Consider the following 23,612-nt stretch of genomic DNA (forward strand, 5'->3'; position numbering starts at 1 on the left):
CAATTGACCGTGGCATTCCATGATACTAGAATATATTTTGCATAAATATCTTTACCATGTGTTCTGACTTAACCTTTTTCCTTACAGGAATGAAATGTGCCTGTTTGCTGAATTTGCAAATGATAGTCCAAATTCCATCATTCCCTAAAGAAGTTCTTGGAAGATAAAAAATGAAATCCATGGCAATACTTTTCCATGGCCTTTTTGGAATAGGTAGTGGTTGCAATAATCTTGGTGCCTTTTGTCTATCAAATTGAACCATTCGGCATACAAGGCAAGATCTGACATATGCATCAACATTAGATCTCAAGGTTGGCCAATAGAAGAAAGTCTCTACCGCTTTGATTGTAGCATCAATACGACGATGTCCTGCATACGGTGGAGCATGACTTTCTAAGAAAACTTTTGGCCTTAGCTTTTTTGTAACGCATAGTCTTCCATGCACCATGATAAATTCTTATTTGAACACATAATGATCATGATGTTGGCCATTGATCAACTACTCATAGATTTTAGAGAAATCTTCGTCATCAGCATACTGTTCTTTCATATTATCCAATTCATGGTGATAAGAAATTGAAACAGTTGACACTTGTGGTTTGCGAGGTAGAGCATCTGCAACTACATTTTTTTGCCTTCCACATGCACTATTTAAAAATGAAACATAGATTACTAAATTTGCCCAACGCATGTGTTTCTCTGACAATTTAGCCTGTGTGAGAAAGTATCTAAGTATTTGATGATCCGTTTGCACTACAAAATCAGCACCAAGCAAATAGTGCTTCCAACTAGAAAGTGCATGGATCACAGTCAATAACTGTTTCTCATAAATTTGGTAAGTTCTTTCAATGACAGAAAGTACTCTACTCTCGTATAACGCAACTCAGCCATTCTGCATTAATACAACACCAATGCTGTTTCCACATGCATCACACTGCACTACGAATGGCTTAGACAGATTTGGCAAAATAAGTACTGGATCTGTAGTCATTTTCCCCTTCGAACATCTAAATGCTGATTTCTCTTTGTCAGTCCATTGCCATTTGACATTCTTCTTTTCAAGTGCATGTAAAGGTGAAGCAATCTCTGCAAAGTGTCTTACAAATCTTTTGTAGTAAGAGCATAGGCCGAGGAAACTGCGGACATCATGAACGGTTTTCAAGTCTGGCCAAGAGACAATTGCTTCTATCTTTGCAGGATCCATCTTCACACCATCTTTAGAAACTATGTGCCCAAGGAAGTGAATCTCTTTAAAAAAGAATTCACTCTTCTTGCCATTAATGAGCAATCTGTTATGCTTAAGCTCATTAAAGACTGTAACTAAGTGTTTTCTATGCTCCTCTTCATTCTTCGAAAAGATAATCATAGTATCAAAGAATGTGCCAACGGAATTTCGATAAGGGCGGGAAAGTCTATCCATCATCTTGTTAAACGTAGCAGGAGCATTGGTCAATCCAAATGGCATGACAAAAAATTCATAGAGACCAAATGCCGTTCTAAAAGTAGTCTTATGGATATCCTCTAGCTTGATTCTGATGTGATGGTATCCACTTTTCAAATCTATCCTGCTAAGCATTTCTGCTCCTTGTAGATCAAGAATGTCATCTATCCTTGGAATGGGAAACCTATTCTTGATTGTGTTCTTATTCAAGGCTCTATAGTCAATACACATTCACTGAGAGCCGTCCTTTTTCTGAACTAGCAACAGAGGTGAATAAAATAGAGAACTACTAGGCTGAATTAGTCCCTTCTCTAAAAGCTCATTAACTTGTGTCATAATCTCATTTTGCTGCGCTGCACTGACTCTGTACGGTGGCCTATTGGGCCGACTAGTCTCTGGAATAAGATCTATGGTATGATCTCCAGGCCTCTTAGGGGTAACTGTCCTGCTAACGAATTTGAGAAACAATCACCAAATTTATCCAAGAAAGCCCTTCTACTTTCATCTTGTACAGACACATTACTGTCAACTTCATTAACTTGCTTTGCAAAAACCAAGTACGCAGAAATATGATTTTTCATTACAGAAGTAATTGCAGAAGCATAAACAACTGGGATAGACTCTCCTTTAAGCTTCACATCTAACACATGAGTATTGCCCCTATGTACAAGAGTAATCGTTCTATTGTAAGTATCCAAGATAGCATACTTCTTGTGGCACCATGGAATACCCAACAGAACATCACAGTTCTCTAAAGGCATAATATTGAACTCCTCTGTGTCCACATAGCTTTGAATGTGCATACGGAGTTTGCCAAGAATGGGGGTGACAGGTTCGGTATGTCCTGGGCATGCCAAATCAACTTGTCCAACTGGTTCCATTTCCTCCGGACGTATACCCAGCTTAGCTGTCAATGCCGGTGAGATAAAGTTTGCATGAGCTCCAGGATCAAAGAAAATAAGCATTGTGGAATCTTTGATCTTTCCCCAAGCTCTGCACAATTCTGTAGCATCAATAGCTGATTGATCTCCCACCATATCAGGCACTAAGCCAATGTTGGGCTTCTTTTTACTTGGCGCATCTTTATCCTCCGCATCTTTAGAAGATTGTTGTGGGCACTTACAAGCAATATGGCCTTTTTGTTCACATATAAAGCATTTCCTAGCCATCATTAAAGCCTTTCGTTCTTCAAATGATTTACCAAAAAGTGGCCTCTTCTGTCCTTTGCCGTGTTTAAAAGAAGTTTGAGGTTGCTGCTGAAATCTTTTCTTCCAAAAAGACTTCTTTGTAAAGCTAGTCTTTTTTTGAAATTGCTTCTTCTTCTTGCCAGGATCCTGCTTAAACTGAGAATCCTTCTTTTCAGTGCCTTAAAAGCTGTCAGCTTTTCCTTTCAACAATGCATGTGCCACACCAGCATTTTCAATTGACTGTACCATATTTGTAACCCTAGTCTTGGTACAATAATCCATGATGGCTTCGGGCAAACCACAACAGTACTTTTCAATTTGTTCTGACAGGGGCATTGTCCTGTAAGAACTCACGGGCAAAAGTGCTTCACAAAATTTCTTATTGTACTCTTCTAAATCCGTACAATTTGCCGCGTCCAATTTATGCCATGCAGTCATGACATCTACTTCAAATGTGTTAGTTAACCATGAGGCTGCAAACAATTGTTTGAAATGGACCCAAGTGGCAGGTGCATATCCTTGCATCAACAATATGTTCCACCATTGCAAAGCATTACCTTTCAAAAAAGTTGTAGCCTTCCGTACCTTAGAAGTCTTAGTAAAATTCCCTCCAGTGTAAGTTGCATCAAACTACTGTATAAATGTCAAAGCTTTCAACTTATCTTGCATACCACTGAAGGTTTCAAACTTTAATGCCTGACCACCCTCTTTATAGTCTTTAGGATTTGCACTTTTTGGTGTCAGGTTGTCATAGACAGTGGCTGTAAAAAGGGGAGTCCCTTAGGCACATTATCAACATTCATTTCACCTGTCTTAGCTGCCATATGCCCACTAGGCTGAAAAAAACCAACCGTTGCATTTTGTACTCCAGGTATCAAATAAGGACTCTGCAAAGTTTGATAACCGTGCTATAGACCAATATTAGCATAAAGTGGGTTCACTGTCTCAATAGGCATCATTCCTAGTGGCCCTCTTGGCAAGTATCCCTGATAACCTGTAGGTAATCTAGCCATTGCTTGAAAAACTGACCCACCACCAAAGTGTTGAGGATAAGTAGCAAACTGAGGAGGAATAGTCTGCTGTGCCACTTGTGCATAAGTGCCTTGACCATTTACTCCCTGATCCTGTGCTTGTGCTTCTTGTTGCACTGGACCTGTCTCCAAGTTTGGTGTCTTTTCCACATGCTCACGCACATTAGAGGTTTGCATTTTTGAGCGCTCCATGGTATGATGTGATGACTCAGCTTGAGAATCCTCATTTTGTGACTTCAAAATTTTTTGTATTCAAGGATTCTTTACAAGTTGTTGGAAAGAGCCAACCATAATAAGGAGTTGTGCTATAAACAAGTCCTCTTGTTCTTGCTCCTCATCCTGTGGTTAAATGTCGGTTCTACAAGGTGTTGACACTTGTGCACCAATACTCTCTCTTCGGTGTCTATGAGCAGAAGAAGAACTCTCTTCTTCATGGGGGAGTTTTCCTTTGCCTTTGTTTATGTCTACTATCTCTCTAGTCTTGTAATCTCCATAAAACCTGTGTGTATGGCCTTTTCACCCAAAATTGTTCGAGCTTAAATCCTCTTCATGGGGGAGTTTTTCTTTGCCTTTGTTTATGTCTACCATCTCTCTAGTCTTGTAATCTCCATAAAACCTGTGTGTATGGCCTTTTCACCCAAAATTGTTCGAGCTTAAATTCTTACAGAAAAGAATTCAAATCTTTGGGATGGAACCATGAAACCGGGCTATGACTCACATAAAGCGGTAGTTCCTTCAATTAATACATGGTCTTTTCACACACACACACACACACCCCTCACTCCCTCACTCAACACCAGATTGGCCCCGAAGATCGGCGCCCCTCTTGGTATTTCTTTATCAATTAAAAGATGGAAAGTTACAAAAAGGAAATGTTCCAAAATACATAATCTGTGAACAGTTGGTTTTCATCTTTTCTGAGTAAATCCCAGCTGCATAAGGACAGTACAACATGATCAGAACAACATCCCTTTTAGGAAAGCATTTTATGTGACCATAACTCAATGATTCATGTGCAGAATTGTAGTATGCAAAACTTTGTATTCATTGTTCTTATTGTCCAGCATATCCAGAACAACATCCATTTTAGGAAAGCATTTTCTGTGACCATAACTCAATCATTAATGTGCAGAATTGCAATCTGTAGAACTCTGTATTCACTGTTCTTACTGTCTAGCATATCCAGAACAACATCTCTTTTACCCTGGCATCATTCCAGCAGTAAAACAATTCCACAAACAACGCTAAATCAGAGCTGAAAAACCCTATTCTTGTGTGGCATGGTCATTACTTTCTTTAGTTTCTATATTGGAGAAGCCAATAGCTGCTCCTGAACCTTGACAGTGAGGCTCTTGCCTCATCAGAAGTGCAAAGCAAACACAGAATTGTACCTTCGATGGAATCAGCCCATCATGGAGAGCATTTCCTTTGAGAATAGAGAGAGAGTTGATCAGAGGGAGCAAGCTCTACTTCCGTACGTGAGTCAAAGATGAAGAAGTACTCTCCATAGTTGATGAACTTGTAGCAATTTGCCCTCAGCTCCTCAAAACTTCATTCTCAGATTTGCCCCTTATGCCTATTACGTTTTTTTTAATGCTCTCTCTCTCTCTCTCTCTCTTTTGGGAATTTGTGCCACATGGCGTACATATAACAATTTTTCCGTTTAAACATTCCGGGTCTTAAATTCTCCATGATTGGTGCAAAATTTTACTTCAACACAAACCGGAGAATTAATCCTCGTGCAAAAACGAAGATAATGACGTGAAGAGATTTTGGGGTCCAAAAATAGTAACTCTCGAAAATTTTAGGGATAGTGATCCTTGCATTCCTCAAGTTGTTTTGAGCAACTTTTATCATTGCAACCACATTAAAAAGTGTAATGTGGCTTAGTTACGGCGACTTTTATTCCGTGAGCATTCTCACATGTGCATCTTTTGTATTGGCTAGGCTCATTGTCCTGCACCATCTCTAGTGGCTAAGCACATAGTCCTAAACCATTGGCATTCTATTCTTCAGTGCCTATTCAATAAGGAACCAGTCCTAAGGCTTAAACAAACCATTAGTCCAATTTGTTCCAATGGCTGCCTCTTTTGGCCATGCAAAAATCTTGGCTTAATCCCCAAGAGAACTCTAGGGGTAAAAAGCAACAACACCTAAAGAAAAGAAAAATAAAATATTTATATAAGTAAATAAGGAAAGCAATTACAAAAAGTATCATCACCTGGTGACAGGTTTTATATGGGAGATTGGGGATGCTTTTGTGGAGGCCAAGTAGGACAATTGGCTGGCACCACTTTGTCTGATCAGTGCCCGATTCTCTTGACACTTGATGCCCCAGCTTGAGCCCTGGATACATGATCTTGTTGGATCCCTAACTCGGTCTACAAGAGGGAGGAGATGAGAAGGTAGATTGAGCAGCTCTGGACTAGGGAGTGGGACAGGAGGGGCCGGATCGCAGAGGAGGTTGTAGAGGTCCTAGCCGAATGGAGCAAGATCTGTTAGGAGGCAGCTCTACAAGCCAGGCAACATAGCTGGGAGAAGGAGAGAGCACTCCGGTGAGACCTAGTAGCCACGCAAAGACTACTCCAGGAGGCACCAGGGGATCCCACTCTCCATGCACAGGAGGTGCGTACACTGGCAGCCCTCGCCGGCCTCGAGGAGAGGCGCTCGGAGTATTCCTTCCGCACCTCAACAGCCTTTTGGGCGCAGAAGGGGGACGCAATGTGCAAGGAGTTTTTGCAAGTGGATCAGCCCCGCACCTCAGGAGAGCATATTCGCAACCTTTAGGACCAGTATGGGAGGATTTGCTCTAGCCCAGATGAGGTGATGGAGATTGCCACTGATTACTACAGACACATTTTCCAGTAGGAGGCAGTCTTTGCCAGAAGACAACGCTATAGACAACAGGTTTGGGACCACATCTCGTCCCTTGTCACAAAGGAGATGGGACGCTCCCTCCTAGACCCCTTCATAGAGAAGGAATTAGAGGAGGCTTTCCTTGCACAGGACGGGCACGAATGCCCGGGAGAGGATGGCCTTTTAAGGCCTTCTTCACTACCTACTGGGAGGTGGTGAAGGACCACCTATTGCTAGCCTTTCAGGAGATTTTCAGCTCAAGACGGATGCAAGGGAATCTATCGGCAAGTCTTATTAGTCTCCTCCCCAACGGGGGAGACCTGTTGGAGCTATCCCAGTGGAGACTGATCACCTTGTTGTCAGCGGCCTATAAGGCACTGGCCAAGATGATCAGTAAGCGACTCCGCCCCGTGCTTCCAGACATCATTCATGACAAAGATAGGTCTTGTCTAGGATAGGAGCATCCTAGACAATGTGTTCACCTTCTTTGAGGCGACTAAGTGGGCCCAGCACAGTGGTCAGGGTTTGGCTATACTTCCCTTGGACTTTGAGAAAGCTTATGATAGGGTTGATTGGGACTTTCCAGGGGCACCATGGTGAGGTTGGGCTTTCCCCAGGCATGGATCCATGGGGTCTTTGCACTTTATAGATCGGCTACCAGTAGGGTTCTTATAGGTGGCAAGAAGGGGGAGGAGTTTCGACTAGAGAGATCTGTTCGACAGGGCTGTCCTTTGGCCCCGTATCTATTCCTACTCTTTGCAGAGGCGATGTCTTACTTCCTTAAGTCACGTGTGAGCGGGCTACGTGGTCTTCGACTTTTGGTGCACCTTATGTGTTTTGGGAGGAGTTCCAGGAGTGGCACCTTTGGATATGGGAGAGCAGGCCACTTGATGAGCTGCAGTGGGACCTTGGAGAGTGGCTATGGCGCCGGCCACTGCGGTCGTTAAGAAGCCACTGAGGTTCTTGGAATACACAGTCAGGATTGGCAGACATGTACTAATGTAGGAGGACATGGACTGGGCGCCCTTGCGTAGCAGATACTGGGCGGAGCACAACATCACAGATGCCTTCCGTTGGACTTTTTGGCGCCGCCTATGGGACAGCTGGAGGCGGAGGAGGGTATCGTACTTCCTATGGCTTTTCGCACATGGAGGTCCGGCGGTGGGGAGTTGGCTAGTCTAGATGCAGCAGGATGGAGGGTGTAAACGCTGCCCACAATAGCTTCTGGAAACTCCGAAGCACTGCCTTTGGTCGTGTGAGGCGGCACAGCTCATGTGGAGAGGAGCATGCCGCATTCTCCACCGTTTGGCACCGAGTCTTGGATGTATCTTGTGGGAGCTTTCTGTTAGCAGGTAGTCAGTCAGGGCCGTCACCTTTTGTATGAGGCCGGGATGCAGGACATGATCTTCATCATTGAGGCTGGGTCTTGTGCAGTGGCCGGCTTGGAGGCTTTACCCAGCCGCTAGGTACTGGAGTCCACAATAGACCATTCTGAGGTATGGGAGATCGTAGGAAGTCTTACTGGATGGCACATTTGGAAGGCACGCTATTAGGAGGTTTTTGGCGGGAAGAGCCTTTCAGTATAGGTGACTTTGGCAGAGCTTTGGACTTCCATCATCCACTCCCTCTACGGCTAGTGGGACCAGGTGCAGGGCGAGTCTGGAGTTGCCAGGAGCTCCGTTTTCACTCCTGCGCACTTGGGACGGCCAAGACTTGTTCTTCATGATGCAAGCAGGCAGCCCCAGATGGCTATACACCCCTCCTCCATGGCTTCTTGGCCCCATCCCCCTTAGACCCCCTTTAGAGGCTTGTATACATGATGTATTTGTGACCCTTGCATCAGCTCCAGCTAGTCTGTTGCACTCTGTTGTAATCAATTTTTGAGTAATATAATCAGCCACATTTTACTTGCAATTAAAAGAAAGTGTCACCATTGTTAGATATGATCAATGCCCCACCCTCATTAGGTGCTACCAATGATCCATGGTGCTCAAAGTTGTAAGGCCCCCATTATGAGGAGAAGCCAAATGTGAGTCCGGACATTGGTTGAGTCCTGACTTGTATATCAGATGAGGTCTATGTGACCGGATGGCAAAAAGGTGACTGTTGTGGGTCTAATCTTTGGGTTAGACGGAGTGGTTAAGCTGGTAGCAACTCGAGGCACATTGCATTGAGTTGCGTGGTAAGGGAGTTAAAAGGGGCCCCTATTGTGGGGTCCGGGGGCCGCGGAAGTGGCCCCTGGCTGGGGGGTCCCAAGGGGGCCAGCGGCCCCCTTGGCCCGATGGTAAAGGGAATATTCCCTGGTCGACTAGTGGAGGCTCATATGGTAGGTCGGTCAGCAGGCCGACCTAACGACCTTCGCGGGCTATAAAAGCTAAACCCTTTCGCAGCCATCATTCACTTATCTTTCACCCAGTCAGAGTTGTTGTTCTAGCTAGCCTTAAGCTCTTCACCTATCTTCTGTCTAGATCGCCATCTAAGCTTCACACAGTGGAAGCGCACGGGTGGACAGAGCCATCTTTGTATCAGTTGTTTGGAGTTAAAGAATTTATTGATTCTCCTCTTATCTGTTGTGTACTCTCTATCTCTTTCTCAGATTCTGTTCGCTGCGCCGTGTAATATTTTACAACCATTGACACTTACGGGGCCAAAATCTGTCACCAGGTACACCTAGTACTTGACTAATATAACTTATTACAACTTTTGCCCTTGACACCCACTAAGATCTTGGGATCCTTGGCCTGTTGTTGTGAAATAACTAACTTACACATCATATGTGCACCTCACATTACTTATCACGTGTGCACCTCACATTTGCACATTTGATTAATACTTAATCACACTTAATCAAATTCTAAGCAAAGCATCAAAATTTCATGTCCTCTTAGCAGCCCAGCCCTGTAGGACAGAGAGAAATTGAAAACTCAGGGGTTGTTGGTCAAGCGTAGAGTGTGACGGGGCAGGAAACAGCTTGAATCAAGCAAGAATAGCAGACGTGCAGCCTGGAAAACAGTATACAGCAGTCAATCGCAGGTAAGTTCAGCATCAAAACGAAGAAGACTCAGATTTGCAGCAGAAAACAGCACCCAAACACTAACACAATCATTTGATACCATGTTAGAATAGGGAGCAGCAATGGAAATGAGAGAAACTGCTGTAATAAACACAAAGAAGGAAGGAGGACATGCAAAGAACAAAAGTACTCAAGGAGAATATGCTTGGGAAATGGAATTCATATATCAAGGCACAAGTCAGTACAAAGCTCAGGCTGGAGTTGTCGATAGTTGGCATGGTCTTCCTCCTTCCACCAAGAAGCAACTGAAGTGAAAGAATGACAAGGAGGGAGCCTACCTATACAAAGGCAAGAAGAATACCAATGTAGATAACTAGTCGGGCAGTCCAAACTGGGGGGGCAGAATACCAGTTGGCCAGCTCAGAACTGGCACCCAAAATTAGGCCGGCCAGCCTAAGCCCTCCTTGGCACAAAACACAAAAATCCCACTTAAAGCACAGACTGTAAACCATGACATGTACAATCTGCTAATAGATTTACTATCATAGGGTTAAAAAAGACTTAAATAGGGGATAAAAGCATTGCCCTTACCAAAGTACAATAATACACAGTCATTTGCAGAATTAGATGAAAGGCATGAATTGTATCCCTACTTATGGGGCATCAATTTTGAAAACAAGAACCACTCATGGCAAAGATGTAGAAAACATTAGTTGCGCTGTTTTAACAAATTCTGTTCACTATTATGTGCAATATGAAAAGGACCTCATGGCAACCCACGCAAAGTATTTATTTATAATCTTTTGGCTACTGGCATGCCAACCTCATAAGTCATCTATGCCATGAGTGCTTTCAGTTGTTTGTGGATTGCTTGTCCTTAGCAAGTGTAGGTGGAAATTTAGTGGGTTTATATTGTGGTATAGATTATGTGCATGCTACCATTATGTGTGTGTGGGGGGGAGGGGGGGTAGCTAGTTGCCTGGCCCACTTACATTGGACCCATATTAGTGTATGATGATACTTGTGGATCCTACTACTATTGAGCTCTACTTGCATTGACAAGCACCTGTGTTGCTACCATTGTCTCAGAGATTGCGAATCTTATAGCATGGAACTATCTAGAGAGCTGCTAGCATTTTTTTCATTGGAGACTGTGCATTGGATCCAGATCGATCTTGTGTGTGCGCATGCACACGTGCAGCACAGCCATTGGGATAGAATCTTGTGTGTCTGTGTGTGTAGCATGGCCATTGGGATAGAATCTTGAGGGTACATTTACTTGTACAGACCCCTTTCTCACTGAGCATTCTTCTTGGATTGGTTGCGAGTATCATCCTTACTGGCTGTTTCTCTCAGGCTTCCGTGCTTTGCACATGTACAAGCCACCTTATAGAGGGACTAGCCAAGGGCAGGTAAGTGATTTTTGCTTCTATCTTGTGTTTGCAATGTCCTTTAGCTATCAATGATTTTTCTATGAAAGATGTTGCTATATGCATTAGCTTAAGTTGAACAAATTTTGTTTTAGGTGAAGATTTCAATATCACATTGTAGTAATTACTAATTATTAATATCAAATTTTGTTTTAGGTGAAGATTTCAATATCACATTGTAGTAATTACTAATTATTAATATTGGAGTCGAAGATGTAATCTTAAGCAGCCAAACATGGGCTAAACTTCCTGCTATCTCATATGCAATACATTAAGTTGCTATATAAATACATTAAGTTGAACAAATTTTGCTAAGTAAAGATTTGCCTTGTAATTTGTTGATCTCGATATTAGTAATTCACACTAAACAAAGCAGCCAAACGTAAGCTAAAATTTAGCCTGGAATTTCTCGCTGAACAAAGAATTAAAGTTTCTTGTGATAACTCAGCACATGTGTGTGTTTGTGCACTGCCCAATGCCCCGGAAAAAGAAAAACCCAATGCACATACAAATGCATGCACACTCCAGCAAAACCAGGATCATCAACATAATTTATGGCTTGACAGTTTTGTAACCAGCTGTGAAAAATTGGACTATTCTTTAAGGGAGAAGGAAACACCACAACAAATTGTTTGGAAAAGATGGTAGTTGGTTGCTTGAAGGGCGTTGTATCTATTGTCAGAAGTGAGTTGGGTTTTCTTCTATTTATAACAACTACAAAATGTTACTACAAAAATTAACAAATTCCGATAGAAGACATCTTCAAAAGTAATTGGTTAAATAAATTGAAGTTGGACTGTTCAGATTGCATGATGTGTATTTGGAGAAGCACTTTGTGCATGATTACTTGGTCCAGTGTGTATTATACATGCTTTTGAATGTATAAACCAAGTTCAAGGAGTATGCTTGTATATGTAGTGTCATGCAAAAAACATAAGGATAGTTTCAAAATGTCATGTTCCATCTAAAAGACATTCGAAAAGCAGTTGGTTGTAAAATACAAAGCTGTGCTGTTCAAATTGCAACAAGGTGCGTTATACAAGCAATGGCTGAGTTTTATGCATTGAACATGACCTTGAATTATGGAGGCAAGTTGAAGAGGAGGTTTATACTTAAGGACACAGCCTGATTCAATTGTAGCGTGTGCTGTCATAATGTGTAATATATTTGGCCTGTTGATTTTAGCATGTAAGGGAGAAAAGAGTGCAGATGCAGTTTTTCTTGCAATGCGTTCTTGCTCTAACTAGTTTCACTCAATTCTCTTGTAACTATGATGTCCTTTTCACAGTGATAATTTTCGGAGCTCTTCTTGGAGGCATATTTTTTTGGCTGTTTCTTGTTCTAGTTCTACGAAAAATGACAATCTTTAAGACCGTGACATGTGATACCTCTCCGTATGAAGGTCAAAAACCAGGAACTTCAGGCTTGAGAAAAAAGGCATGTTCTATTGTACTAATCCATGCAAGATAGTAGCTCAAGTGTATTGTAACATTTATTTGTTGTTGTTTTGTGTTTTAAATTATATTTCACTCACACATAGTCACAAGTGATGTGGGATGGGGATGGCCAAAAGCAAGGGATGGGGATGGGGTGATGAGATGGTTTCGAGAATATGTATTAAACTTAAATATCAAGTTTTGAAAAAGCAACAATTAAAATTGAGAATGCGCCATGATATCACAACAAACTTCAATATACATGTGTGAATTCATGACTCCATTGTCATTGTATTGTGTGACAAATATGAGTGTGCACATGTGCGTGTCTCTGATGTGGGCCGTTTGAAATCCAAATTTCAGATCTTTGTGTTTTATGTGCACGAAAGGGGAAGAAAATGGTGGCATTGAGACTACCCAAAAGTGGGGAAAAAATTTCTGTCTTTGAGCCTCCTCTCTCAAACAAAAAAAAAAAGGATTTCCTTGGCAAGGGGATAAAAGGAGGAGGGGTGTGTGGCTATGAGGGATGGGATAGGGGATATCCCCTCTTTTTGGGATGCATCCCCTCCACAAGTTTGCTACAAAAAATGTTCTTTCTGCATCTGGAGGACCCATCCAGCTCGTTACTTGTGACCATGCTCTCAAATTTATGAAGGCATAATGGTGGCTAGAAAAGATCTTCATAATTTTATTTGGAACTTCATAAATTCAGGGTTGGCATTTTGAAGAAGCAATTTTGGATCCATGCAGGCCATATAAGTACTTGAACTGGACAATGTGGATGAGCAAGTGCTATGTGAATGATCTGTTGGTGGTAATTAATTACTATTGACTATATGTGTGAAGATTGCTCACCTACTCAGGATGGGTCCTCTTTTGTAGCCTCGAAAACTTTTTACCAGAATGTGCAGTCCATTATGTGGATGGCACTCTTGCTCCTCAGAGAATGAGAGAGAATATATATGTAAATGATAAGAGACGATGATCCTAGTAACATGAAGACTACTGAGGTGCCGCTGGGTGATTTGATAAAAGAACCATTGGGATTTTTGAGTTCCCCTTGACAACTGTTGCTAGGTCAATCCTTGTACCACAACGCCATTAAACTGCATGTCTCATGGATACCCAGTAAGCCATGAGCTTTGTGACCACCATACATAATATACAGATCCTTCCCAAAATGTGTCACTTTTAGAAGCACATGTCTAAGGCATTAGTGAGTGTGCAGTGAAGAAGCAAGACCAATGAAGGATGGATACAACAGCCCGTGCAAGTGTGGACAATGCCACTTTAGTAAGGGTGCTGGACTGTGAAGTAGGAGAGAGAGGATCTGACTGAGAGAGCAGAGGGAAAATGATGACGATGGCTGGACAGAATGATCATGGCAGCAGGGAAAGGAAAAGCTGATCACATGAAGTGGTGAAAGAGAAGCAGTCCTATATAAAGGGGATGGACAGCAAACTGGTCAAGTTGCCATAAAAGCAGGTTAGACCAGTCAAATCAGTGGACTGGATGCCTTGTTGCCTGACAAATAGGCTGACCTGCATGGACAAAAGTGCTGCCAGCCAGGCAACTGCTAGATGGCAATCAAATCAGCGGACTGGATGCCTTGTTGCCTGACAAATAGGCTGACCTGCACGGACAAAAGTGCCGCTAGCCAGGCAACTGCTAGATGGCAATCTGGTCAGTAAAAATATAGATACGAGTGCCTCATGATGTTGCAGCAGGATGCCTAGTGAAATGTCATGCCTCCGTCTGATGTGCTGGGGATGACAACTGCTGTAATATGCAAAGGACTGATGAACAGAGATAGTACCAGAGCTCCAAATGTCCTCGATAGACTTTGATGGAAGCTCACAACCACAAGATGGATACAAAGGAATTAAAAAAAACATACTTGGTAACAACCCCTCTCAGATCATGGGTGTGATTGAAGGCCAAAGTAGAAAGAATGGAACACTAGAGGGGCACAATTTGCAAAAGAGGAAACTCGAATGTTGCGAACAACCTCCAAAGAGAGCTCCAAGGGTTCACAATGGATCTGAGCATAGTAGAAGAACTAGTGGAAGGCCGGAAGACATTGATGTCGATGTTGTTTGTCTAAGAAAAGGTCCATCCAACCAGGTACTGTGATCCCCTCTTCAGATGAAAAGCCAAAGAAATGGTTGGCCTAGACTTGTTAATGGAAGTGGAAAGGCTTCAAATGGGCCACAAAAATGGTTTCTGATTGGGAATGGATAAGCCATATCACTAACCTAACCTAATGATGATGGCAAGGAGCTATGGAATTGAAGACATTGAAAAGCTTACTTGCCAAGAATGAAAATCAAGGACCTAAGGGCATGCAATGGGCATGCTAGTAGCAAGGAACGGTGACTTGGATAAGGGGAAAAGAAGTTGTTGCATGATGTAAGGGTCTTGAGAATATGAAAAAGCTTGAAACAACTCCTCATGATCTTGGCGATGCCCCCTTTGAAACACGAAGAAGGGCCAGGGACTCTACAACCACATAATTGATATTGATATCCCCTTCTAAAAGGGATGGGGGTTTTAAGGGAACCACCAAAGGAAATGGTAGGGGATGGGAAGGAACCCCTTGTCAGAGTGCAGTGATGCGGAAGCGTAGGACAAAGACTGAGAGAGAGTGAACACAAAGAGAAGAGAGAGAGAGAGAAAAGGAGATTTTGGGCGCCCGAAGTATCTCACACCGCCACAGTTGCATATGAAGATACTATTTCACTTCTTCAGATACTGGGGATGCTGGCACATTTGGACCACGCGCAATGCTTTTCTCTTTGATTCGGCCTCTAATGTACCGCGCCATGTTGCCAGGCTTAAAGGCCTCTTGCACTGGCAGTTAGATCTCATCCGACATGCTCACTTGCTCCCTCGGGAGGATTTGCTTCCTTGGCATATGGCAATTGCCTCTGGGTCGTTGCCATGATTCGTGTAACTTTTTAGTACACTACTACTGGGATTTTCCCCACGTTGGCCTAGGGCCCTTGTGCCTCTTGTAATCAGAAAGAGAGAGAGCGAGCGAGAGAACTTTTTCACCTGATGGCTTAGTGTCATCAACTATCTTGTAATCAAGTAATCTTGTATTTTTCGTAATTAATACAATTACCTTTTACGAAAAAAAAAAAAGGAGACAGTGTAAACACAGAAAATCTGCGGTGTAGTATGCTGTATAAGAGTGCAGAAATACACAAGGGGGCAGAGGAAATATCTGCGTATGTCTCCGACTTGATGACCTCGATCTCTGTCAGCCCGAGCATAGTTTGTCTCAGCCAACAGATCTCAAGATCAGAATCTGAAGTGAATAATGATTGGAGTGTGCCACCAACTGGCTATAAATAGCCAAAAAGAAAAGAATGCCCAGCACCAGGTCGGCTGCAGCTGATTGCAGAAAAATAATAAAAAACTGTCCAACTGCAGCCTATCCTATCCGACTGCAGGCTGCCACGTGGCACTTGTGCAGATTGCTGATGTGGCTGCTGACATCCGTACTCTGACGTGGCACTCTGCCATACTCTGCTGGACAGACGTGATTGTCTAACACCCCCTCTCAGATCCTGGACGGGTCAAAAGACTGAGGGATTTGGAATGCTGCCGAAGAAGAGCCTGGGGAAGCTCCTTCGTAAACAAATCTGCAAGATTATCCTCCGTCTTGAAATACTCCACATCAATGGTCCCATTGAGAAGCTTCTCCCGAATGAAGTGATACTCGATCTCAAAGTGCTTCGTTGGGGCATGAAATTCAAGATTCCGTACCAAGGCAATGCAACTCTCATTGTCGCACCGTAGAAGAGTAGGATGAGGCTGGGGGCAGCCAAGCTCCTCCAACAATATCTGAAGCCACACAACCTCACATGTGGTGGACGATGCAGCCCGATACTCTGCCTCAGTAGAAGAAAGGGCTACCGTGGGTTGCTTCTTGCTACTCCAAGAGATAACACCTGTACCCAAGGTAAAACAGTAGCCTCTAGTAGACCGTCGGTGGTCCACATTGCCAGCCCAATCCGAGTTACTCCAACTTGCAAGAACGAGATCTGAAGCATCTGAACTTGTGGGATAAGAAATCCCTAAGTCAGGGGTCCCCCTCAAATACCAAAGAATCCACAGGGCAGCCTGTCAATGCACCTATTTGGGTTCAGTCATGAACCCTGCCAAAAGACCCACAGCAAAACAAAGATCAACACGAGTGTTTAGAAGCCAAATCAAGGATCCAATCAACTGACGGTAGCGTGAAGCATCTATCACGGGAGAATCTGAGTGTGAAGTGGCCTTCCAATTCGGATCCATAGGAGTAGTAATGGGCCGACAAGTCTCCATCTCAAAAGTCACCAAGAGCTCTTGAATGTACCTTTGCTGAGAGATGAAAATCCCCTTTGAGATTGATAAATCTCGTGACCCAAAAAGAAATCAAGAAGCCCCAAATCCGTCATCTTGAATGCTCGATGTAAAGCTGTCTTGGTCTCTCGGACCTTCTGTGCATGATCCCCTGTCAGAATCAAATCATCAATATATAACACAAACAACACACGACTAACCTCGGAAGTGTGAACATAAAGCTGCGGATCGGCCTTAGAGTGCCGATATCCCAACTTCGATTGAAGAAATGAGTCAATCTTCTTGTTCCATGTACGCGGAGCCTGCTTAAGGCCATACAAAGCCTTTTTCAATCTGTAAACTTTTCCATCCGAGGACCCAAAGCCGGGAGGCTGCTCAACATAGATCTCCTCCTGCAAGTCACCATTCAGAAAGGCCGACTTCACATCCAACTCATAGACAGGCCATCTCCTATGGTCAGCCAAGGCAAGAACAGCTCGAATAGTCGCCATACGAGTAGTGAGGGCAAAAGTATCATGGAAATCAATGCCTGGGCGTTGAGCAAAATCTTTAGCAACAAGGCGAGCCTTGTGCTTGTCGAAAGAACCATCACTAAGGTAATTGGTCTTGAAGACCCACTTGACACCAATCACCTTCTTGTGAGAGGGACGAGGCACAAGTGACCAAGTGTCATTCCTCTCAATAGCCTCCAACTCGGCCTCCATGGCCTTCCGCCAATGATCAGTTTGCAAAGCCTCCTTCACTGAAATGGGCTCTGGATCTTGCATAACACGGGCCAGCAAACAATAGTTGGAGCAAACAAGCTCCAAAGAATGTGCTTGGTTCCTCCATGACCGCTGCGGTCCATCGTGCGGTTCCCACTCCTCAGGGACCCCCTCGATCCCTGAATCTCGGAGTGTGTCATGCGCCCAACGAGGAGGAGGAAGAACCTCTCCCCGTTGCTCTCCATCTGCTGAAGACTCAAGAACATCCATCGGCGGAAGCTCCTCAGGGGTGGCCGGTGGAAGTGAAGACTCGGAGTTAGAAGAAGAATCTCCATCAAAAGACTCTGGCTCCAAAGGAGCTGTCTCGGGAGCCCAACTCTCCCTTGGATCTCCAAGAACGGGGTGCTCCTCACCCCCCTCTATGGCCAGAACTTCCACGAACCGCACATCTCGGCTCGTGTAGACATCTCGCTTGACGGGATCAAACAAACAATAACCTTGGGACTAGAAGCTATAGCCAACAAAAACCTGTCATCGAGAAGTGCCTTGAACTTATCACGCTGTGTCTTCCGAATGTGCACATAAGCGTCACACCCAAAGATCTTGAAATAAGAGACATCAGACTTAGTCCCGAAGTAAGCCTCAAAAGGTATCATCCTGCCAATGGCCAAAGTGGGAGATCGATTGAGGATGTGGACTGCGGTAGCCACTGCCTTGGCCCACAGAAATTGAGGTGTCTGTCGGTGCTCCATCATGGTGCGTGCCATCTTGATCACACTTCGGTTCTTCTGCTTCAAAATGCCATTCTCTTGGGGAGTGTTGGTGTTAGCAAACTCCTGGTGAATGCCCCTATCTATACAAAAATGAGCAAACTCGTTAGACATAGATTCATCTCCCTTGTCTAAACGCAAGGTCTTTAGTCGCCGGCCATAACGGTTCTCTTTAAAGAGAAGCCAATCCTTGAAGCGAGAGAAAGCCTCCGACTTCAAAGTCAAGAAATAGGCCCAAGTCATCCTGCTGTAGTCATCTATGATCAACATGAAGTACAAGCTTCCCTTCAGGGACTTGGTCCTCATCGGGCCACAAAGATTCGTAGATACAAGCTCCATGGGTGAAGTAGATTGCCTAGAAGCTTTGTTGGGAATCGCATCTCGATGCAGTTTTCCATGAATGGAGGACACACATGGCTGATGGCTCATCACTATGTCCGGCAATCCTCGGACAAATGACCCTCGTGATGCCTTTTGAAGGTACTCGTAGTTCAGATGGCCAAACAGAGCATGCCATAGCTTGGATTGTGTTTGAGAAGTAAGAGTTGAAGAAGACTTCAATTTGTAGACGCCATTCTCCTCATACCTTGCAGAGAGAACCTTTCTCGATCCACGATCAAGGACTCGAACAGTATCATTGTCAAATTCCACCAAGAGGCCAAGAGCACAAATCTTATGGACCGAAAGTTAATGATACCCCAAACTTGGCACATGCAACACCTCAGAAGCATGGATACCACCACGTCCATTTGGAATAAGCTACATCTCACTCCGCGCAGCAATAGATATAGAAGAGCTGTCTCCAATGAGAATCTGCCCATGCGAAGGTCGCAAATGGGCAACACCAACAGGAGGAGTCATGTGCCGAGAGGCACCACTATCCATGATCCACTTACGAGCCTGGGGAGTTGCCATCATAGCATCAGAAGTCTTCAGTGTAGAGTCCTCAATGACTGCTAAGTGTAGAAAAGCAGCTGATGAGGGTGCGGCCACCGCTCCAGAATCTTTCGTGTCCTTCTTCTTGGTGTCCTTCTTGTCTTTGTAGGGGCAATCCTTCTTCCAATGACCGGTCTTTCCACAAATATGGCAAGTCGGTTCCTTCTTCTTGTCCTTGGATTTGTTTTTCTCCTTCTTCTTCTTTTGGTCCTTCCCCTTCTTCTGAGAGGGTTGACCAACCAAAGCCTCCGATTTAGAAGCATTCTGTCCCTTCAACTGTTCCTCCTGGTCCAAGACTATAGGAACCAACTCTTCCCACCGAAGAGTCGACTCCCGCCGTGATGCAATAGGAGCGGAATAAAAAGTACCGAATCCTGGCAGCAACTGGGATAGTAAAGTGATCGCCATGTCTTCGGAGGAAATAGGCTTTCTCGCATTTTGAACTTGTATCTGAAGCTGGCGAAGCTTGTTGATGTGTTCTCAAAGCGAAGAAGACTTATTCATGGACAAGGTCCGTATCTGCACCTCCAAAGAAACCCTCTTCATTAGGATCATCTGGTTGTATATCTGATCGAGCTCCAGCCATATCTCTTGAGCCACTGTCAAGTGCTCGATGTGACTATCACGGCTGTAGTGCAAGACAGAAACAGAAAAGATCGAATCTTGGCATTCAATTTGTCCCAATGAGATTGGGCATTGGTCAACTCCGCATGAGCATTGGAAGAGATTTTGGACTCATCCCTTAGCGAGGGCCTGTTAATCTCCTCCATCACCAGTTCAGCCAAATCATAAGACTTCAAAATGGCCAACATCATCACCCGCCAGATGCAATAATTGTCACCATCAAGCTTTTGATCCAATGGAAGAGCTGGTAGGACAGGCACCTTCCTGTTCATTATCGCCTGGAACTCCAAATCAGTCTTTGTAGACATGTTAACGTGAAATACCTGCACAAATGCAAAATCAGCCCTCTTTGATTGTGAAAACGAAACCTTCTAGGGTTGGTTCCTCCGTTGCCCAAACCTTCTTCACCTGCCGAAGGCGATGAAAAGGTAAAATCTGCAATGGAAGGCCTCAAACGAAGCCTTCCTCCCCTTCAAACAGCAATAACCTGCAGCAAATTCACTGATTAGACTCCCTTTCCCGCACGCCCATGCTTGCTTCAGCCTTGATCCGATGCGCAGCCCTCCCGCTCACCCTTGAATCCTGGAAACGCAGCCTTGTGTCTCGTTGAAATCTCCTCTTTAAATAGGTTCAGCCCTTAGTCAGTCCATCTTGACCACTCTGATACCATGTTAGAGTGCAGCGATGCGGAAGCGTAGGACAAAAACTGAGAGAGAGTGAACACAGAGAGAAGAGAGAGAGAGAGAAAAGGAGACAGTGTAAACACATAAAATCTGCGGTGTAGTATGCTGTATAAGAGTGCAGAAATACACAAGGGGGCAGAGGAAATATCTGCGTATGTCTCTGACTTGATGACCTCGATCTTCGTCAGCCCGAGCATAGTCTGTCTCAGCCAACAGATCTCAAGATCAGAATTTGAAATGAATAATGACTGGAGTGTGCCACCAATTGGCTTTAAATAGCCAAAAAGAAATGAATGCCCAGCACCAAGTTAGCTGCATTTAAGTCGGCTGCATTAAATGCAGCCGACTGCAGAAAAATAAAAAAACTGTTCGATTGCAGCCTGTCTTGTCCGATTGCGGGCTGCCATGTGGCACCTGCGCAGATTGCTGACGTGGCTGCTGACATCGGTACTCTGACGTGGCACTCTGCTGTACTCTGCTGTCCACCGTCTGTCCAGGAAATGACTGTCTAACACCTCTGGGATGGAAGATAGCCTAGGTAGCCTAGGTTAGACAAGGGGGAGGTGTGGTGGAGGACATTGCAAAGCCCATGCTGTTTAAATCCAATCCAAAATGATGGCTCCTAAAGTAGCATCCTCCACAAAAACCTCATGTTAGGTCAAGATAACCTAGGTGTGGAGTCGAGGAAGGCCATACTTTGGGAGGAGATGGAATCCTAAATCATGAACATGTAGGACTTTTTCTGTCAAGCTAGAAAGAGGACGATTAAGAAGTAACAACATGGTATCCACACCACAAATAGGCATTGATGACATGTCAGCTTCGGTTAAGGAGCCCTACTTATGATAGAGATCCTAGAGCCAATTGCACTTGAATGTCATATGATTGGATGTGTCACTATCCATGAGCCAAGGATGCTCAAAAGATGAGCAAGATGAGGGACAATTCTCAAAATCCCATAGCTCAAAGGTATTGAGGATGGCATCGACATTGCATGACCAAATGACATAATTGGTCCCATCCAACTTTTGGTAAAGGGAAAGGTTGGGAAGGGCACACACTTGCACTTGGGGTGGCATGAGGTTGAGATGAGGAATAGACGTCCCAAAAGGGAAATGGGAAGGAAGAAACACGAGCAGATGGGGACTTGGGAGGGAGGCTGGTCACATTCCGCATCTTGATCTACATCACGAGCACGTTAGTTTTCACATTGACCCTCATGATCCCACAATCACGATGGTCTTCGTAATGACCCTCCCGATCTCGGCAGTTGTCATGATGATCCTCATGTTCTTGTGGGCCTTCATGACACTGCTCATGGCCTTTGTTCTGTTGGTCCCGATGATCCTTGTAATTGCAATCAGACGTATTTGTCCTTCTAATTTGCAAGGAAAAGGGCTGCATTCGATGAAGAGGTATGCACACATAAAACATTGGTTGTGTCCTCAATAGCCTCCAAGTGAACAAGAATGATTAGGCTGAGAAGAGGGCAGAAGGGACAGAAAACGCAGCAGGCTGAGAGTCTCTCTGGGCAACACGTTTGGTGATGATGTTTTGAGTCTAGACTCTATAGTACAGAAGCATGAATGCAAAGAGAAAGAGAGAGAGTGTGAGGAAAAGGAAATGCAATTGATGATTAAGAAACAAAACTCTGATCTGAAAGCAAAGAAGGCTGGATACAATGGCCCCTACATGTGTAAGTCTAGACAATGGAGAGTGTGCAATGGAAGAAGAAAAACATGGAGAGAGGAGGGAAGAGAAAGACTGCAATGAAAGAAGTGAATGGAAGAGAAAAATCTGCACTGAACTCTAAAAGAATGCTGAATATAATGAAGACTGATTAGTCCTTGCATACATCCCAAAGCATCAGTGAGATCACTGGATTAGGTTGATGATGGAAGGAAGCACTGGATAATAGAGGAGAGTCTCGTATGTTGGAGTGTGCTGAATTTGCAAAAAAAAAGAAGAAAAACTGAACGACTACTGTGTCGACATGTCCTAAAAACTGGCCGATGTGCTCCAACAGCAATAAAATAATACTAATATGCTGTTGCCTACTAGATAAGCTGGTTGCCTCATCTGAATGGAGTGAATGCGCCCTCTAGGCACTAAAAAGAAAATGCAAAGGCTGGAAAATAACACTCAGCCAGTGTGAATAGACTAAAAGACTTACTGAAAGTGTAATGCACACTCTAGAATGGGCAAAAAAGAGTTGGAGCTCCAATGTCTCCGTCAGACTTTGATGGAGCTCACAATTAGGAGGTGATAGATTGAAATAATACATGCTAACACCCCCCTCTTAGATCCTAGGGATTGGTTGAAGAACCGAAGATCTCATATGATGAAGCATGGAAGTATGAGATAGAGGCTTCGTGAAGAGATTCGCTGCATTGTCCTTTGTGGGACAGCAGGCCACTAGTAACTCAAAATCCATGATTCGCTCCTGAACAAAATGGTATCGAACCTCTATGTGCTTTGTGCAAGCATGAAACACAGGGTTGCTAACTAGATTTTTTGAGCACTAGAATAATTATTAAATTGATTTTCAGAATTAATATTTTAAAAATTATTTTAATAAGCTGGATAATGCTAGAAAATGGGATTAAAAGGTTACCACTTGGTAAAACTTGCTCATGCAAGTGGAAATAACGTTTTTAGGGGACTTGTTGAAATCTATTCCAACCATTATGAGAGAGGAGGAGGTTGTCAAAGAGGGAATAGAGGTTGCTAAACTTTTCTATAGCATAGGAGACCTGCGTAGGTGGAAACAACTGTTTGAAAGCCTATAGTAGCACATGACAATTCCAAAAGAGCCAAAATAGGTAGGTAACAGTAGTTTGACTCTTGAGGTTGATGACAACCATTTTGGGCTTCCAGACCAAAAGTGACTATAGATTGGACTCTCCTGATTAGGTTAGCAGCAAATTGGAGCTGGTTTTTGTGAAGAAAATCAAAAATATCTTTCTCTATAGCATTCTCTCTCATTCACTAGCCATTTCTCAAGTCCCCTTAGCATTTTCTAGTAGTTTGAGTCATCATAGAAAGAGATTTCAATCAATCTCTGTCGTAAACCCTAATTTACAGCAGAAATTAGGGTTTTGACAGCTACCCTTGGGATGCGTGCTCAAATTGAAGGCCCAAGTCTTAAATT

General features: G+C 43.8%; 1 protein-coding gene and 1 pseudogene across 1 annotated transcript in view; one reads left to right on the forward strand and one right to left on the reverse strand.

Moving 5' to 3' along the window:
• LOC148022856 (putative phosphoglucomutase, cytoplasmic 1) overlaps positions 1-23,612 on the forward strand; it is a 66,592-nt gene that overhangs the window by 25,467 nt on the left and 17,513 nt on the right. Inside the window, exon 3 of the mRNA XM_087695773.1 lies at positions 12,247-12,395. Within this exon, the coding sequence (XP_087551899.1) occupies positions 12,315-12,395 (81 nt within the window). The 5' untranslated portion in view covers positions 12,247-12,314. The remainder of the gene's footprint in view (positions 1-12,246; positions 12,396-23,612) is intronic.
• On the reverse strand, positions 2,809-3,851 carry LOC148022857 (uncharacterized; annotated as a pseudogene).

Source organism: Lygodium microphyllum, chromosome 16 (genome assembly GCF_053477565.2).
Source record: "Lygodium microphyllum isolate KBCC chromosome 16, Lygodium_microphyllum_v1.1.10, whole genome shotgun sequence".
Taxonomy (NCBI): domain Eukaryota; kingdom Viridiplantae; phylum Streptophyta; class Polypodiopsida; order Schizaeales; family Lygodiaceae; genus Lygodium; species Lygodium microphyllum.